Source organism: Brassica oleracea, chromosome C8 (genome assembly GCF_000695525.1).
Source record: "Brassica oleracea var. oleracea cultivar TO1000 chromosome C8, BOL, whole genome shotgun sequence".
Taxonomy (NCBI): domain Eukaryota; kingdom Viridiplantae; phylum Streptophyta; class Magnoliopsida; order Brassicales; family Brassicaceae; genus Brassica; species Brassica oleracea.
The window spans coordinates 34,539,582-34,560,471 of NC_027755.1; the positions used below are offsets into that span (position 1 = coordinate 34,539,582).

The following is a 20,890-nucleotide window of genomic DNA, read 5'->3' on the forward strand; positions in this document are numbered from 1 at the left end:
ATTCAACTCGGTATCCCTTCTATACGACTAACAAAATTCAACACAATAATGGTCCATTGTCGGCCAAACGACTGAATTTGTGTTCTCGTAAGTTTTGACTTTCTACTGTCAAAACTATAGCGAGAAGATGAAGATTGAAGCCTTTGATTTTAGGTTATAACTGGATAGTAATAGATCTTAAAACAGACTGTGCCGGATTCCATTGTGTGATACATCTTACTGCTATCAGAATGATGAGTATGATGTCAGTCATGTAATACCTAGTTACTTAATACATGTTGTTATGTCAAGCATATAATATGTGTTTTTAGGAATACATTCATACTTTCTAGCTACATGGCCATGTAATGGCTTGTTATTTATGTCTCTGGTAATATTTTCTTAGTGTGATACATGCACCCATATTTAATGTGCTAAGGCTAAAACAAATACTATGTTATAAGCCATAGTAAATGAAAAAAATAATTCCAAATATCATTGAAAATTATGAAAAATTTGATCTTACAAATGAGTTTAGGGTTTAGTAACAAATGCGTTTAACATATTACTAGTGCTTTAACTAATGTATAATATTAAACTGCAGATTTTAGTTTTTCATTACTTAAAGACAAAAAAACTTACTGAATTAAAATCATATCATACACACAACTTTTTATTTAATAGATAACAAATTACTTATGGGCTTATTCAATATAACACAAATTTTTAACATATAAAACATTAGGATTAACATTTGTAAGAAAATAAAATGAAAATACTAATTTTATTTAATAGATAACAAATTACTTATGGGCTTAATTTTTTTTACATAATTTAAAACCATAATTGTGTTAATGTTAAATAGTTAAAAGTTAAAAAATACTACTTCAGTGGCATTTAGACGTGTCCTAATTTAAACATCTACACAGATATTTGTTTTTTTTTTTATAATCCAGGTAATTCGGACATCCCGGAGGGAACCCAACTAGCGCCTAAGTACACATCCGCAGAAGGCATCATGGAAGGCCGCTTTTTTCACCCCATTTTAATCGACGGTGGCCAGCGGGATTCGAACCCGGGTCCGTATTGGGGCCAAAGCTCCCTCAAGACCACTGGGCTGTTCTCGCTTGGTTCAGATATTTGTTTTCACTTTTTATAAGTAAATAATTATTTTGAATAAATGTTAGTATATATTTTTAAAATTTACATGTATTAATAATTTTTAATATGAAATTTCTAAACCTAATAATTTTATAATTTATATTAAATAAATTTATTATGTTTTTGAACCGTCAGTCGTATCACTCACATTTTTAAAATATGACATGCACGTCCACACAAATATATTTTTATTTTTTCATGGATTAAAGTTTTAATGTATGATAAAATTGTTTTATATATCATTTAAAAATTTTGCTAGATATTTTATATTCTTAAACATTTATCATATTTACGTAAGTGTACTTCTATTTTAATAAGATAGATAACTACAATGCAAAATAATTGCTGCAAAGGTTAGAAAAATATTTTCTGAAGGCAATCGTGATGATTTAATAGATCAAAAAAACTTCACCTTAAACTCTTGGATTTTAAATTGAATCCCTAAAGCTTGGTACTAGAAACCATTTTAAAATATCTAATAAATTACATAAATATTTATTTAACTGTTTTAAAATATTTAAATTTTTTTCTTTAGATTTTCGTAAACATAATAAAGTAATCAATTCTAATTATTCAATTAAAAAATTTTAACTAATTCAAATAGATTTCAGATATTTTAATTTTCTTATAAATTTATATATTTTCTTTTAGTTGCAAAAAATCTTATAAAATATTTTTATTATTTATATTCAACCAATTAAATATGTAAAAATTCTTAAAATATAATTATAAATTAATATTGTGTTAAACATAAAATCCAAAAACGAAAATAAGAAAATCTATATAATATCTTGTAATTAGATAAATTAATACACTGATAATTGTTTTAGATTATGAACGAATATAACATATATTTATTTTGTCAAATAAAATTATTTAAAAAAAGTAAATAGTATAAATCAATAATTTAAATTAATATTAAGAAAATGTTACGATTGTGGATTTTCCGCTTGTGAATTTTTACATCAAACATGCAATATTTAAAACTTTAAAATTGGATTAATATAACTTGATAATAAATATTTTAAATATTTTAAAATTATGTACGATTGTGGATTTTCCGCTTGTGAATTTTTACATCAAACATGTAATATTTTTTTTATCAATATGAGATGAGTTAAAATATATACTATTTGGATTCTAAAACTACTAAAAACCATAATAGTTTTATTTAATTTTACCAAATAGGTACTAATATAAGTTTTGAAAATTAAAGGATAACCAAAATTAAGAAATTTCCTAAGATAACCATTTTTAAGTTTTTGTCACAAAAATAACACTCAATGAAGAAAATGACCAAAATAAGTTTTATTAAAGAATAAAAATATATTTTTACCCTAGGATTAACTAATATAGACTTAGAGTTTAGAGTTAAGGGGTGGGGTTTTGGGGATGGAGTTTCAAAATTTAAAAAATTAAAAATTAAAATTAAAATTTTCAAAATAAAAAAAAAATTATTTTGGTCATTTTTAAGACTATTTTTTTGACAAAAACTTAAAATGACTATTTGAGAGAAATTGCCCATAAAAATGAGTTTATTTTTAAAACTTAATAGTTTTACTCCAAACCAACTAAACATATTTATTTATAAAAATCAAAAATAAAATTAACTCATAAATATATCAAAATTTTAGAATAAATATTTTATCTTTATCAAATTATAATGTTATTAAAATTTAAATATTATTAAAGATAATTTTACGTTTTAAAACGCGGATTAGAATTTGGTTCATTTTACAAAATATTAGTTAATGGTGATTGTGCTTCAATCTACCATGTCTATGTCCCGAACTACTAGTGTTTTAGTAACCACTTTCATTTCACGTTCTTAATAATATTCATATTTTACAGAAAACAAAACAATAGCAATAAATATATCAAAGAAGTGTGTGTTATTAAGCTGTAAAAAGGAGTCATCCGCAAACGCAGTTTTTGCGGTCGGTAACGGTTGTTGGTGTTTTGCAACAATCACTCAAACCGCTCTAAACCGTTTTAAACCTCATAAATTCAAAAGCTGGTTCCAGCTAGCGTTTGTGGTTGCGGGAGGATAATTTTTTTTTTCTTTTTTTCTAAAACAATATAAATACAAAAAATAAAATATTCAATAAAAATTTTAAATTAGAATTATAAAAATACTAAAATATATATATTATATTTTAATTAATATGATAAAATTTTAAAATAAAAAATATTTTCTATAATTTTTTAAAAAATTTAAAACTATAACTTTTTAAATATATTTTTATATTTATTATATATTATGATTTTTGATATTTTTATAATTATATAAAATGTAAATATTGTTAATTTAATATTTAACCGTTGTTGCATTTGATAGTTAACCATTCATAAGTATTCCGCAAACACAACAATTTCGAACCGCATAACCAGTCAAATAAATCTTTTAAAACCGTTAGAAACCGCAACCGCAACTGCAACCTTGAACTGACTCATCATCATACAAAGGAGAAGATAATCATCGACGTGACTCATCATCATACAATATGGATTACTAACAAAAAGAAAGGTGTTTTAATTTTTCTTTTCAACCATCACCGAAAAAAATGATAATTATATTAATTTCCTTATTATTTTTTCAAACCCTAAAAGAATTAAAAAAGATTATATCTACATCAATGTCTCTTTATAATAATTAAGCCGAACATCAACATTTCCAACTCCATCCTCCCAAGAAAAAGTGTGGAAGATGATGAACTCTTCTCTTCTAACTCCTTCATCTTCATCCCATGTCCAAACTCCAGCGACGACCTTTGACCATGAAGATTTCCTCGACCAAATCTTTGCTTCCTCCCCTTGGCCCTCCGACGAAGCTCATCCTCCTCCTCCTCCGCCTCCGTCCTCAGATGGTTTCGTCGACTCTAGGCATCAACAGATCATGATGATGCCTTTACCGTCTCATCACCAAAACGAGGTCGTTGATGGCTCCTCGGTCCACTCTCTTTACAATGGCTTCTCCGCCGGCGGATCTCTTCCTTTCCACATCCCTCAGGTATAAAACCTAACATCTCTCCCTAAGTTTTTGATATTGATGGGTGTTTAAAATCTAGTTTTATGATCAACTTCAGGGAACGGCAGGTGGAATGATGAATCAACAAGGACAAGCCCTAACGCAAAAGCAAACTCAACCGCAAGTGAGTGCGTCTATAGCTACTGGTGGTACGGCGGCGGCTCCACCGCAGAGTAGGACTAAAGTCAGAGCTAGGAGAGGCCAAGCAACGGATCCTCACAGTATTGCCGAACGGGTCTGATTTTTTTCTTTCTGAATTATTATTCGAAATGTTTTTCGTTGCATTAACTCGTATCAGTTTCCGAGAAAGGTGTGGAAATTATTTTATCTTTTGAGAAGAAAAGTTTTAAACTTTTTGAACTATTTTCTGAAAAAGTGATTTTATGGGGCAGTTACGACGAGAGAGAATTGCGGAGAGAATGAAAGGTCTTCAAGAACTCGTTCCTAACGGCAATAAGGTATTTTATCGAATTCATTTTCAGTTTATTTTCCAAATAAAACGGATCATTAAACTTTATATAAATCAACACTCTGAATATATATGATCCAATATCATTTGTTGACCATAAGATAATATAAAACATATATCTATACAGTCCATAATAATCCATTGTCTATATAAATTCGACCGGAGTGAAAATTAAATGTCAAATATAAAATAAACTATACGAGAGCGAGATTTTCTCATTTTTCACTGTAATTTATATCTGATAGAAATATTTTGGGTTTAAATGTTTAAATATATCTGTAGAACTTGTCCGTCTAGATAATTATTTTACAAACTAAATTTGATTTAATATATAAGTTAACTGAAAAAATAGTTTCTTGTGCAATCCACTTCAGTAGTCAATTGATCAGGAATTGTGGAGTTGTTCACGTCTTCAATTAGATTGTTTAACATGTCAACTAGATTATTTTCATAGGTTAAGATTTATTGACCAAAACTCAAGAGTTGATAAGTAAAATTTCATACTTTTTGTTTTACTCATATAATGGTGGTTGATTAGTCTCTCTATATAAAACTATCAATCAAATCATTAAACACTGATTAGCTAATTAATTGCGCTACAATAATAAAGTTAACTAATGCAGTAATTAATGGGTTGGGATCTCAGTTCTGACAGATTGTTTTTTGTATATTTATTTAAATAATAATTAACAGACAGACAAGGCATCGATGCTCGATGAGATTATAGATTATGTCAAGTTCTTACAACTCCAAGTCAAGGTGAATCTCAGTCTCTCAAACTTATCTTACAGTTATTAAAGCAAGACGCAATTTTTTAGAAACTAAATTATGTTTCATTTTATTATATTGATTGAAGATTCTTCGTTTGCCTTATAATTGACATACCAGACAAAAAGAAAAGCTGATATATTAGTACAATATCGATATACCAATTAATCAAATATGGGCCTCTGCAACTAAATTCCCTATGCTCCCTCTCTATTATTTTTTTCTGGATTGTCATATACTCGCATTTTTTAATGCATATTTATTTAAATAATAGTGGACGGGTGTACTTAATAATCCTTTTTTATTTTAATTATATTGCGTTTTAGGTACTGAGCATGAGCAGATTGGGTGGTGGTGCTTCCAATTCTCAAATCTCTGAGGTAATCAATTTTATTATTTCTTCTCCTTTGTTTTATAGACTCCAATAATTTATACCAAGGTTAATGGATAAAATAATGAAACCACATCAATTTTACCTAAAATTGCATTTGTTATATTAAGTTATATGCAACCTGCGCGTTACATATTTTTGTTTTTGTCAAATATAGATAAATCATGCAAGTTTCGTGACAAAAAAAAAAGATAAATCTTGCAAGAAGTTCAAGTGAAATAGACATATATAAAGATTCCAAGACAAGTTCTAAGATTTTAAAATTCTAAAGATAGAGAAAAGAGAGAGCACGCGTGCCGACTATTATAACTTAGGGTTTCGCTTTCTTGTCTTTTATCTTTTATCTTTTCTTTTTTAGAATATTTTATTTTTATTTTCAGGAGAATACATCCTCAGCCGTCGCCGGGGGTAATCAGGCGACCGGAAACTCCAACGACAGCTTGACGATGACGGAGCATCAAGTGGCGAAGCTGATGGAAGAAGACATGGGCTCGGCGATGCAATACCTTCAAGGGAAAGGTCTTTGTCTCATGCCTATCTCTTTAGCCACAGCAATCTCAACCGCCACGTGTCACTCGCGTAACACTTTGATCCCTGGAGCTGCCGGTGGGGTCGGAGGTCATCCTTCTTCTCCCAATCTTTCCGGCATGAGCGTGCAGTCAACGAATAAGGTGAAGTTAAGTGGTAACGGCGTGACTGAGGGATCGCCGCCTCTCGTCGTTAAAGAGGCTGTTTAGGTTTCGAAGCCGTGATAGCGTCTCTCTCTTTACTTTTGGGGTTAGGCAAAGAGATAAACAAAAAGGAAACATAAAAAGTGGGAATGGAGTGGGAGACGAAAGCAAACCAACTTTTGGTCAAAGTCTACGAAGAATAAGGTTGAGTTGTTTGATGTGTTTTCTCTAAACGACGCAGTATTTCTGGTAGAGTACCAAACCACTCGGGCACATTTCTTTTTATTTTCTTTAAAAAGAGTATTTGCACTCTGGACACATAAGTTATACCATAATTGGCGAAGTGCCTAATAACACTTTTAGCAACTATTCTACATTTTTTATTACCCTGTTGCCCCTATCATTTACTGGAAAATTTCATTGTACGTCCAATAAAATTTTCCAACTGTTTTTTTTTTTAACTGGAAAATTTTCCAATTCTGTAGAGAAGAATTTTCCTAAATTTTGTCATGTGCTTATCTTCTTCAGTATCTTACATGTCTCTCATATACAAAAACCAAATCTTTTCATCATATCTTCCTCGTTCAATTTTTTTTTAAAACTCAGATTTTATAACTAATGTCTAATTCACAATCTCAAATCTACAATATTTCTCTATAAAAATTATTACTTTCTTAAAATAACGAATTTTTAAAAAGAAATATATATATATATATATCATTTTGATCAAAAATTCTAAAAAAATACCAATCTATCAAAAAAAAATTTTGTTATCCTAATTTCTAAATCACAATCTCAAATCTTCAATATTTCTCTATAAAAATTATAACTTTTCTAAAATAGTACTTTTTAAAAAATATTATTTAATAAATACATTCTTTTGATCAAAATTCTAAAAGAATATCAATCTATCAACAAAAAATCTTGTTATCATAACTTCTAAATCACAGTCTCAAATCTATAATATTTCTGTATGAAAATACAACTTTCCTAATATAGCATTTAAAAAAAAAGATTTAATAAATACATCATATAATTAAAAATTAGGGCTGTTCAATATGGTAAAACCGAACCGTACCGAACCGAACCGAACCGAAATAGACAATATGGTTTGGTTTTGGTATATACCATATAAACCGAATGGATATAATTTTATAAAAACCGTAGGATTTGGATGTGGTTTGGTATATAACCGATTAAACCGAATAAACCAAAAAAAAACGATTAAAAGTAGAAACATGTAAATATGTATATGTTTTATAACAATACATGAATATCTATTTGTTATATAAGTTAAATTTGTGTTAATAACTATTACCATAATGTTATAGTAATAAAGAACCTTATATAATTTGTAAAACACTTGAATACATCGCAATTCAGACATCTTATTTTCTAAGTCTTCTTTTGATCTTTTTGCTTTATTTTATTTTTCACTAAATTAATATGAAGATTATAAATTTGATGGACAATAATTAATGAAAAATTTTCACAACTTTTTTCTTATCTGTAAACAAACAGAATTTCGTGTTCAATTGAAAAAACATGACTTTAATGAACACTAAATATGGAAGAGTGAAAAAACTTTTCTTTCAGGTTTCTGTTTTGTTTCATATTTTTATTTTCAAAATTTCAAGCTTTGATTTTAGTTATAGATTTGATTATTTTATTTGATGGTAGAAGCATTTTTATTTTTTTGTTCATTTATTTGAACATGTAATATATTTTTAATAAATGATTGTGTTGACAATATGACTCTAAAATTCATATAATATGATCTCAAACTAAATAATTATGTTTTTTGGTATAAAACCGAATAAACCAAAAACCGACGGTATATAAACCGAACCGAACCGAAGTAAATATGGATTTAGAATGGTAGTTATATTTTACTAACCGAAATACCGAAAACCGAAAAAAACCGAACCTAAACCGAACTGATATCCGGATCGAACACCCCTATTAAAAATTCTAAAAGAATACATATCTATCAACAAAAATTATTTTTTCCTCATTTTTAAATCACAATCTAAAATCTACAATATTTCTTTTTAAAAATGATAACTTTTCTAATACATCAGTTTTAAAAAAGTTTATTTAAAAAAATTTAATTTATTGATCAATTTTTTTAAAAAAAAAATACTCATCATTCAACAAAAATTCTTTTTATCCTAATGTATAATTCACAATCCCATATCTACAACATTTCTCTATAAAAATTATAACTTTCATAAAATAGCATTTAAAAAAAGTTAATTTAAAAATACAATATACTGATTAAAAATTCTAAAAGAATACTTGTCATTCAACAAAAATTTTTGTTCTCCTGATTTCTATATCACAATCCCAAATCTATAATATTTTTCTATAAAAATGATAGATTTTCTAAAATAGCAGTTTTAAAAATGGTTTGTTTAAAAAATTCAATTTATTAATCAAATATTTTTTAAAAAATACTCATCATTCAACAAAATTTTTTTATTATCCTAATGTATAATTCACAATCTCATATCTACAATATTTCTAAATAAAAATTATAACTTTCATAAAATAGCATTTAAAAAAAAGTTAATTTAAAAATACAACTTACTGATTAAAAATTCTAAAAGAGTACTCGTCATTCAACAAAAATTCATGTTCTCCTGATTTCTGTATCACAATCTCAAATCTACAATATTTTTCTATAAAAATGATAATTTTCCTAAAATATCAGTTTTTAAAAGTTTATTTTAAAAATACATCCTATTGATCTTTTATCTTACAAGAATACTCAAAACTCAACAAAAAAAAATTTTTATCGTAATGTCTAAATCACAATTCTAAATCTACAATATTTCTCTATAAAAATTATAACTTTCCTAAAATAGCATTTTTAAAAAAAATATTTAATAAATACATCCTTTTGTTTAAGAAATTCTAAAAGAATACTCAACTATCAACAAAAATTCTTGTTATCCTAATTTCTAAATCATAATCCCAAATCTACAATATTTCTCTATAAAAATGATAATTTTCTTAAAATAGTAGTTTTTAAAAAGTTTATTTAAAAAATACGACCTATTGATCAAAATTTTTAAAATAATACTCATCATTCAAAAAAAATTCTTGTTATCCTAATTTCTAAATCACAATCCAAGTTCTACAATATTTCTCTATAAAAATGATAACTTTCCTAAAATAGCAATTTTAAAAAAGTTTATCTAAAATACAACCTATTGATCAAATTTTTTGAAAGAATACTCATCATTCAACAAATTTTTTTTATTTTAATTTCGAAATCACAATCCAAATCTACAATATTTCTCTATAAGAATGATAACTTTCCTAAAATAACAGTTTTTAAAAGTTTATTAAAAAAATACATCCTATTGATAAGAAATTTTAAAAGAATACTCAAGATTCAACAAAAAATTCTTTTTATCCTAATGTCTAAATCACAATCCCAAATCTACAATATTTCTCTATGAAAATTATAATTTTCTTAAAATAGCATTTTTTTAAAAAAAATTAGTAAATACATCCTTTTGATGAACAATTCTAAAAGAATATTCATCTATCAACAAAAAATATTGTTATTCTAATTTCTAAATCACAATTTCAAATCTACAATATTTCTTTATAAAAATGTTAATTTTCTTAAAATAGTATTTTAAAAAAAAATATTTAATAAATACATCCTTTTAATCAACAATTCTAAAGAAATATCCATCTATCAACAAAAATTCTTGTTCTCCTAATTTTTAATCACAATCTCAAATCTACTATATTTCTCTATAAAAATGATAACTTTCCTAAAATAACAGTTTTTAAAATTTTATTTACAAATTACATCATATTTATCAAAAATTCTAAGAGAATACTCATATATTAACAAAAATATTTTTTTATCCTAATTTCTAAATCACAATCTCAAATATACAATATTTCTCTATAAAAATGATAACTTTTCTAAAATAGTAATCTTAAAAAAGTTAATTTAAAAAATACAACCCACCGATCAAAAATTCTACTCCCTCTGTTTTAAAAAAATGTATATTCTAGAATTTTCACATATATTAAGAAAACTCATTAAATATGCATTGTTTTTTGTGAATAACAATTTTTCATAATTTTTAGCCAATAGAAATTCAATAAACACCATTAATTTTTTTGAAACTTACAATTTTTCATAAAATCATACATTGAAAAGGCAAAAAATGTATCTTTTTGAAACAAATTTTTTTTCCAGAACATACATCTTTTAGAAACGGAGGGAGTAAAAGAATACTCATCATTCAAGAAAAATTCTTGTTCTGCCTGATTTCTTGAACCTAACTATTTCCAAGAGAATGACATAGTACTGGTGAGGTTGAATCTGTCTGTACTTAGGCTGCTCTTATCTTATGTAGTTCATTTGGCATTGACACGTCGTATGTGATGGATCCATGTTTTACATAATGCATTGTGCTTACTTGGCATATCCGCTCTTGTTTTGAAAAGTGATTTCCCGATTGATCTTGTTGGTGAGTCAGAATTAGGTTTGGTGGTGTAACGCATAAAGGTGGATCCTGCTTCTTTTTCATTAGACGATTAGATGTTTACTTTTTCTTGTGTTCGGCCATATTAGCGTATTTGATGTGCAGACAATAAACAGCTTGGCTCAGATGACGCGAACAAATCCCTTTTTGATTATCACTTTAGGAATTGGTTTTATGTTTTTAGTTTATTACTCTTATTCATTTAATTCTAGTCTAAAAAAAAAGTTAACTAGAGATTTATTTCCTTATTACTTAAAAGAATTGATAATAAGTTTTCCTTTTCCTAATAGAGTTGTCAATGGGACGAGGCTTATATAAACAGAGTCGAGACGAGACGAGACATAACAACACCTTGTTTTGATTTGATAACAGAAAGTCTATCTCAAGAATTCTTAGGTCGATCCCTTGATTGAGCAAAGCTTTTACGCATGGAAGTAGATGATGACTACGTGGAGTATGTTCCAGTGGCGAAGCGCAGAGCTATGGAAGAGCGTCGGAAGGGGAAGGTGTTGGAGTTACAGAACAAGGAGAAGCTCGCACCTAGCTTGCTCGTTCAAGCAACTCAGCAGCCCAAGAGGAGAGATGTTAGCGCTGCCGAGCAAATTATATTACAAGAGAAGGAGATGATGGAGCATTTATCCTCTGACAAGAAGAGGCTTATGTCTGTTCGTGAATTGGCCAACGGTATCACTTAATTACACAAAGCCTCTATTAACAGATTGGAAACCAAACCCTAGGAGCATCATGTCGAGCAAACAGATTGATTTGATTAGGAAGGAATGTCATATTGTAGTTAGCGGTGAAGACGTTCCGCCGCCCATCAAGAGTTTCAAGGATATGGACATTCCGAGAGCTCTTCTCCTTACACTCAAGGAGAAAGGAACAGTGCAGCCGACTCCGATCCAAGTTCAGGGTCTTCCTGTGATCTTGTCAGGGAGAGATTTTTTTTTTTTGTTCAAACCATACTTTCATTAAAACTTAAAAGAGTTTAACTCCACCAAGGGAGAATACATCAAAGCCACTAACAACCAAACAAACTGAAACATTAATTAAACAGATGATAGAATAACGATACACCTCATTACAAGAGACCATAAGAAATCGAAAGACTACGATCTCATAATCTTCTTGAATAAAAGTATACCGTGTAACTTGAAAAGTTACAAACACTGCAACAGATGCAGAGCAGAGCATCAGCCAGGAGGAAGTTCTTTGCAATACTAGCGACGCTTGGACATCCAATTTACTCCATATAAAAGGAAATATTGGGAAAAAGAACAGCTTCACGAAGGAAGCTACCGGGTATTGAACCCCCCCCATAATCATATTCAACTGGAGAAGCCAAATAGTGAGTTTCCTTTCAAACTGCCGCCAAGAAAGAAAACACAAACTCACAACACCAAAAGCCAGATTAAATACCATAGAGAGACTGCATACTTCAGTAGAATGTCGCACCAAGGCGACAGGAAAGCCACGAACTGGCACAAGATCAGAACCAAATAAACCAAAGGTCACTGGAACATTACAATTTAAGACCATAAACCATATATTCGGTGACACCCAGACAAAAATCATCTCATACCAATCTACATGAGAACACACTGAGATTGAAAAGTAGAGACGAACCAAAGTGAATGGGAGCGGAGGGAACACACTGCATACTGCAGGATACAAATCCTTAGAGAAAAACCTTGTGTAATCAGTGGTCACAAAAGGGACAACACCATCCCTGGTCAAAGACGCCGGAATCGGAAAAGGGGATTCCCGATCTGGCATTTGAGGACGCTGTTTATGAAACAGGGTGAAAGGTGTGTCAGAAAGTACAAGAAACACAAAATCTGTGAATGTGTCGGGAGGATCCGGTGGTTCCGGCGGTTGCAGTGGAAAGAGAGTTTCAAGCGGCATGAGAGGAGACAAAGGCGGTGGATAGGGAGGAGGACGGAAATGCGCCGGAGGACGGAGACGCGCCGGAGAGCGGAGACACAACGAAGGAAAAGAGAGCACCGGCGTCATGGAAAGGAGTAACTGACTCAGGGGAAGAAGGCTGAGCAAGCGAACGGAAGCTGTGGAGGAGATCCATGGAGGCGGCTCTCCTAGGGAAGTGGGCCAGAGAGAGTTCTATTAGGGCGAACTTTGTCAGGGAGAGATATGATCAGCATTTCCACCACTGGTTCGGGGAAGACGCTGGTCTTCGTGCTCCCCATGATCATGATGGCTTTGAACAAGGAGATGAAGAAGCCTATTGGTCCCGGAGAAGGGCCCATCGGGCTTATTGTCTGCCCGTCTAGAGAGCTTGCTAGGCAGACTTATCAAGTGGTTGAGCAGTTTGCCGCACCGGGTCCGCTGAGGTCTCTGCTATGCATCGGAGGAGTGGATATGAGACCCCAGTTGGAGGTTGTCGAGAGAAGAGGTGTTCACATCGTCGTTGCAACCCCTGGGAGGTTGAAGGATATGCTCGCCAAGAAAAAGATTAGCTTAGACGCCTGCAGGTACCTGACGCTAGACGAGGCGGATAGGTTGGTTGATTTGGGTTTCGAAGACGACATTAGGGAAGTGTTTGACCATTTTAAGTCTCAGCGTCAGACACTTATGTTTACAGCCACAATGCCCGCCAAAATTCAAATATTTGCCACAAGCGCTCTGGTGAGACCTGTGACGGTTAGCGTAGGAAGAGTCAGAGCTGCGAATCTTGATGTCGTCCAGGAGGTTGAATACGTGAAACAAGAGGCAAATTTTGTTTACCTCCTCGAGTGCCTGCAGAAAACCTCCCCGCCGGTTCTAATCTTCTGCGAGAAGAAAGCTGACGTTGATGATATTCACGACTACTTGGTACTAAAAGGAGTGGAAGCAGCGGCCATCCACGGAGGCAAAGATCACGAGGACAGATAGTATGCATTCTCTTCTTTCAAATCTGGGAGAAAAGACGTCTTGGTCTCAACCGATGTTGCTTCAAAAGGTTTAGATTTCCCTGAGATAAAACACGTGATCAACTACGACATGCCTGCGGAGATTTATGTGCATAGGATAGGACGAACAGATCGGCGTGGGAAAACTGGGGTAGCAACTACGTTTATAAACAAGAACCAAAGCGAAACCACGCTGCTGATTTGAAACACTTGTTGCAAGAAGCTAAACAGAGGATTCCGCCTGTCCTCGCTGAGCTGAATGATCCAACAATGGAAGAAGAAGCAGAGACCATCGCTAATGCAAGTGGTGTCAAGAGTTGTGCTTATTGTGGCGGTCTCGGACATCGTATTCGAGACTGTATAAAACTGGAGCCCCACAAGAGTGTGGCAATATCTAATTCTAGAAAAGACTACTTTGGCTCTGGTGGATACTGAGGAGAAATATAATCAGGAGAATCCTTTTCTTTTTTTGCAACTTCCTCTGGTCTAAGCTGTCACCGAATTAAGATTTCGTTCCTCCATCTTTGGCCTTCTACTTTTGGCTAAGAGGGAAACTCAAGTCTAGTGATACTGGGCACCAATGTACTTTTTCAAATGTATGGATCTCTAGTTTGATGTTTTGTATCCCTTAAATATAAGAAACACATGTTTTATTATCTGTATTCTGTGATAAAAACTGTTGACACAAAAAAAAAAAGGGATAGGGAATATAAGAGCACACAAACCCATGTAAAGTTCTTGAAAATTCAAAAATTATTCCCATATTTTTATTTTGTAAAAACAATTATCCAATGAAGCTCTCTGCCTATAAACTTCCTCAAGAAAACAACTAGTCATGCTGATTGATATTTTCCTTGATGGAGTCTTAGGTTTTCTTGATGGTTAGGCAATATACCATACTGATATAAGCTCTACTAGACCCATTTTCTTTAATGAGAATATATCTTTTTAAGAATGCAAACAGTCCATCTGATCCGAGAGAGGGTAGAGAGTGATTTTCAAAAAGTTATGGAAAGAAGTGAATTATATTCGTTGAAGATCAGAGCTTATCTTCTACTGGTGTTAAGCTCAGATAGGCATACCACAAATTTTCCAAGAAAGTGTTGGTCAAAAAGATCAAACAGAGAAAAGAAAATTCCTTCATACACTAAAGCTATATTCTTGGGGACATCTTTAAGGAAATTGAAATGAAGATAGCAACTTTAACTGCCCTCAAAAGACAGTAGCAGTTGCAACCACTCACATGTTCTAACTAAGATGACGAATCTCAAACAAAAAAGAAACCTTAAAGAAAGTGAGTCTGAGATTTTGGAGTCTTGGGGATGCTCTTCACAGCTTTGACAGCGCAAAAGCTATAAATCAAAAGAGGATTACATAAAGCAGACTGAAAATAAAAGAACAAATGTTAAAAATACAACTCTGAAGACTGAAGTATAGACTGTCCTTCTTTGATCAGTTTAAGAGCCATAAGATCGATAAAATCAGTATAGTTTGTTCTTCTGAATAGTCACAAGTTCACAAGAAACAATATAATTTGTATATAACAAAACTAAGATTACTCTAAGGCTGTAGTTTTCTTTGTCTATAGCTATTTTTCAGTAGCTTTCTAAGAACTGTAAAATCACAAACCAAAACAAGCAAACATGAATGAAAAAAACAGACCAGAATGTGAAGGAACCAAATCAGATGATCGGAGAAGGTGGAGTCTCCCACACATCAAACACATTCTCTTCGCTATGCAATGCGAAAAGCCGATCCCCACCAATGGAGAAATCACAGATCGAGCCACCATAGCTTCTCCTTAGCCTAGAGGTTAACACCCAATCAGGCCCACAAAACACAGAGATGGAATCATTCATCGAAGAGAAAAGCTGGCCTTCATGCAACGCCAGTTTCGGGTAACAAGGCTCGTCAGGCATCTTGCTTTTCATCAACCTGCTTCTCGAACTCCACCTCACGCTTCCCCCGTACATCCTCAGATCAATAAACCCCAAATCCTCAAACTCATTCACCACACAGATAGAGTTGCTATCTTCCATAGCTATCGCATCCCTCACCCTCTTCTCATCTATCGCCATAGGAGAGCCAATATCCGACCAAGACCAAACCATGTTCTTGTCTCGAAAATCCAACAGACTAATGTAACAGTTGTCTTTTCTTGGAAACAACGTGGCGACAAGAAGACAGTTCATACCGTTCAGCCACTGAAGCTTGTCCGCGTCGCCAAGCGACCAGCCGGGACTCTCGTAGAAGAAATCGGTTTGCTTTCCGGTTATCTGATCCCAAACTCCGACTCCGTACTCATTACTCCTACCTTTGCAGCTCGAGAAGATCTTATAGTCCTGATTAAAACTCAAAGCTCCAGCTGTATAACTCTTGACTTGATTCTCGTGACATACCTGAAACTTATACCGGAGATCGCCGGTGGAGGAGCTGAACAGACCCATGCCTCCGTCTCCCCTCCCCAGCTTCTCGCAAGCAGACAACACGATGTTGTCCGAATCAATCCAGCCGACGTCGTTAACCCTCTGGTAATCGAGGTTTATCGGACAATGCTCTTCCAGCATCCAGTCAAACACGTGGACCACGCTCCCGTGCGCGACGCAGCAGCCGCCGTCAGGGCCGGCCCTGACGGCGGTTCCGTCTCCGGGAGCGATTCCTTTGACGGAATCGGATAATCGAAGACGGTTGCCGTCGAACGGGCCCCATTTAGCGGTGCGTACGTGGTGGAGGAGGCCGTAGAAGGAGGCTTCTCTGTGGAGGAGGCGCTCCGGGATGTTCGCGGGGACGTTGAGGTCTCCGGTGCGGAGGAGATCGAGGAGGACGGCGAAGCAATCTGGGTTTCTGTCGATGAAAAGATCTTCTTTGGGAGGGGAGAGGTTCCAGTCGTCGTCGAACAAGGCCCCGAAGAAGGAATCGTGACCTGCGTTCGCGAGGGTCGTTGACGTCGTTTCGAAGATTCGACCGCCAACGTTGAATTTGATCCTGTCTTTTGAGTTACCCATCGATGTAAGAAGGATGAATTCAAGATTTTGAACAGATAAAAGGTGAGAGCTTTTTTTTTTCTTTTTGTTTTTTCCGAGAAAGTAATCTTCAATCATTAGCTATCGAGACAAGACAAGAAGACATGAAAAAGATCGTATACTCGGGTAATAATACTTCGGATTCAGATCAAAATTTGAAGAAATTTGAGCTCTTGGGGGCACGGGAGAGAAGATGTTCTGATTGATATGGGTGGGTAATCAAATTCAAAATTGACTCTTTTCGTTTGGATTGAGACAGAGCTCGAAACTGAGGTTGTGGGCATGGGAAGAAGAAGTTTTGTGATTAATGGGGGGGGGGGGGGAATCAGAATTTATTACATGATCTGGAGAAATTTTTGAAATTTTTTTTGTGAGAAGATGTGAAAATTGAATTGTCTCTCTCTCTTTTCTCTTTCTCCGATTTTTTTCATTCCGTTTACACACAACCGTTCTCTACATTTATACAGTGCCTGCGAAAAATATCCGGACTGCAACAACCGAACCAAAACTTATTTGAATTAAGTGATACTAAATTCTAATCAAGTTGAAAATTCAACATATCTAAAAGTATGTTATTATAATACTTATAATAATTTAAATTTTTTATTTATAAATAAAAAGAATTTAGAAAATATCTTAAATATCCAATACGATAGTTACAATTTCATGTTATTTATTTTAGATCATTTAATTTTTTTAATATTCAAAATGGATAGTTTATAGACAAGATCAAAACTATGTGTTATAGTTATTTTTGAATACAATTATTATATATTAAAATTTTAAATATTCAGGTGAAGGCCAGATTGTAAATTAATTACATTTCGAATTCTACCTAAAGAAAGCCAAACCAGATAAAAAAAAATTATATCTACGAAATTAAAAAATGAAATCTAAAAACATTGATCCTATCAATAAATTAGTACGTTCTATTTTTTTTTTTTCTCTGTGGCACACTGGCCTAGTAGTTTTTCTTAATAGAGACAGTTGCAGGGTTCGAACCCCGCTTGGTGAGATGGCAGCAGAGGTGGTGCGACCACTGACCCACTTGCTCCTCTAATTAGTACGTAGTATATCTGTTGGAAAAAAAAGCTCACATCAAAAAATTGAAATGAAATTAGATAATATAAATGAGTTGAGCCAATTTATTTAATGTCAATTTGTTCTAAGGGAAATATTTATAACATCTAGAGAAAAGAAGATGTCAAAAGAAAAAAACATTTAGAGAAAAAAAAGAAAAAAGCAAATAGAGCACTACGCGTGGGTCCAATATTGGTTTTATGTTTCGATACTCATCTATCAACCGTAGGATGTTTTTTTTTTTTTTTTTAATATATTAATTTATCAACCCTCGAAAGGGCATCGACGGTTTACAAAATTCCGGTAGACCGGAAAACAAAAATCACTAGGTTACAAAGAAAGAAGCAAGGCCACCGAGAGATACTAGATCCGTAAACCGCCGTCATCGTTGCGCATTTTCCGGGAGGGAGAGACGACTACCAACGCCGGCTAACGCCGCAGTCAGCAGCGTCGCAACCCTAGGTCACACGAAGATTTGGGATAGGGGGGGAGCAGGAGAGAGACGCTCGTGAACTTCACTGCCGCTTAAAGGCTTTTTTCTTGTTCGTAAGATACTGTTTCAGATCCAAAGGTTTATATACGGTGTGTTAAATTGCTATATCGGGAGAACATTCCCAGATGATCAACACCTCGTTGGTCATTTGTCAATATTTATCTAAATGTTACTGTATTTATTTCCTTTATCTTTCTATATCTATATATATAAAGGAGAGTTTTCTTCACTCCTATGCCATCCACATAAGATGCCACGTCAGAAAGTCGAAGGCTGTCGTCGCGCCACGTGTTCCTGCATTCAAAATACATCACTTTGTTAAATGAATATATCTCTTCGCATTTCTATACATACAAGTAGTATGTAACTTACACTTTAATGCACATCAATAAGCGCTTATATGTATATAGAGAAATCCATCGCAGTCATTACATATCCTGACAATACTCTAAGATCTTTTTAAAACAATTTTTAGTTATGGTCAAGTGATAAAACAGAAGAAATGCTGGAGTAACAAGCAGATAGTAGAGTAACATAAGACGTCGTCATCCTTGCTCGGTCACGAGCGCATTTAACATTACCGACGCCGCCTGACATCAGGTTCGTTCTGCTTATGTATCTTTAAAACATCCAAAAGTTTTTTTTTTAGATCATTGAAAAGTATTCTTATTCAGAGATTATGTGTTTTTAGTATATTGTATATGATATTTAAGCATATATATTAAACACTATGTGTACAGATAGAAAATAGTACTCGATTTCTGTTACATATTGTAATAGTGGATTAGACTAAAAAAGAAAAGATGTGCTTATAATATGTTTTAGTTTTTAGTTTGAGGGAAAAAAAATAATAATAAATAGATGTAGTGTATTATACGGGGATTATTATGATTTTGAAACTAAAACAAATATATAGAAAAATTGCACATTTTGGATGCGAGTGCAATTCATATTAACCGGGTTTAGTTTAGAGTGCAATATTATCCTCAAAAAAATATTTAGATAGAAATTATATTTATATCACAAACTAGATCATTTTAGTTTTATAAAAAAATTTAAATTTGTGTACATTAATTATTGGGGCCCCTTAATTATTTTACTTAATTTTTTAAAAGTTATGTTTTGAACTTCAGAAATATTATTATCACTATTTTATAAATATATTCTTAGTTTTAATATTTAAAGATTAGATGAAATAATTTATAAGAAAGGTCTTCTTTTACTATCAATTTGAGATGTTAATATATTCATATTTTAGATTTACAAAGAATATTAATATAAATATCAAAAAATATATATAGTTATTCTATTAACTAACCTGTACTATAGGGTAATAAAATAATTTTAAAATAATAGTTAGTTTAATATGTATTTTGCTGATTTATAATATTTTTGTATATAATAATATATGGGTATATAAGTTTTGTTTGTGCATAATATTCTATAGCCAGTTTAAAATTTTATGTAAGTATAAATATATAATCATCAAAGCATACTATTCTTCCGTTTATTTGGTGTGTTTTACATTTGATTTAGTTTATCTCTAGCAAATTACTGACATAATATAAAACAAAAATAAATCCTAACATAAATATAAAAAAAACAACAACAAGTACTATAGTAGCAATAACATTGTCCTAAACAACTACAAATATATTTTTAGTGACTAAGATTACCTCAAAGTTAAAACTTTATTTTTCACGGTATTAGATACTCTGACATAAAAAAACAATTATGGTAATTGAAAAGTCAATCTCATTCTCTTAACATAATCACACTTACAACCAACTGAACATAAAAGAAAATTTACACAAAATTATATATTTCATAAAGACCGATATATTGAATTCCGCGTGTAGCGCGGATTTGCCCTAGTAGTATATACACATCAACTTGAATTTGTGGAGTGGCCAAGAAAAACTATAGTTTGTATTTTCCGGGTAGCGCAAAGTGCGACGTCCTTATTCTTATTTTTTAGTTAGTGACTTACAAAATGATAAGAGGAGACTTTCTTGAGTATGTTATCGATTTTTGAACTATTCAAATCAAACGATATAATAATATACAAGCATTTGTGACTCATTGTATGTCATGTTTTAAATATTTATTTCTTGTACTTATCGAGTTGTAAAATAAATTACGATTCTAATTTTAAAATAGGAAATTTAATATGGGGAAATCAGTATATATTTAGCAGAAAATATAACATCTATTTACAAAATAGGACTCGGTTTCAGAGCTTTCTCTCTCTTCTTCGTTCTCTCTCTCGTATCCTTCACGAAGAGAACGAGACGAAGCTCTTTGTGTTCCATCGTCGTTTCTTTTCGGCGACTCCGACTCCGATATTCATCGGTCAGTTTGAAGAGTATAGCCAGCTCTGACTCTGGTGGCTCGCGGTCTTCAC

General features: G+C 32.3%; 2 protein-coding genes and 1 pseudogene across 2 annotated transcripts; 2 read left to right on the top strand and 1 right to left on the bottom strand.

The window, feature by feature from the left end:
• Nucleotides 1–3,793: 3,793 nt before the first annotated feature.
• Nucleotides 3,794–6,850, top strand: LOC106308180 (transcription factor bHLH66-like). The gene is made up of 6 exons (XM_013745315.1): nt 3,794–4,150; nt 4,227–4,403; nt 4,561–4,626; nt 5,331–5,396; nt 5,732–5,785; nt 6,177–6,850. Exons 1-6 carry the CDS (start codon nt 3,848–3,850, stop codon nt 6,531–6,533), a joined length of 1,023 nt encoding a protein of 340 aa, XP_013600769.1. The 5' UTR covers nt 3,794–3,847; the 3' UTR covers nt 6,534–6,850.
• Nucleotides 6,851–11,353: 4,503 nt separating this feature from the next.
• Nucleotides 11,354–14,337, top strand: LOC106311203 (annotated as a pseudogene).
• A 1,022-nt stretch (nt 14,338–15,359) lies between these two features.
• On the bottom strand, nt 15,360–17,352 carry LOC106307416 (BTB/POZ domain-containing protein At2g24240). The gene has a single exon (XM_013744371.1). It carries the CDS (start codon nt 16,989–16,991, stop codon nt 15,573–15,575), a length of 1,419 nt encoding a protein of 472 aa, XP_013599825.1. The 5' UTR covers nt 16,992–17,352; the 3' UTR covers nt 15,360–15,572.
• Between the last annotated feature and the right edge of the window lie 3,538 nt (nt 17,353–20,890).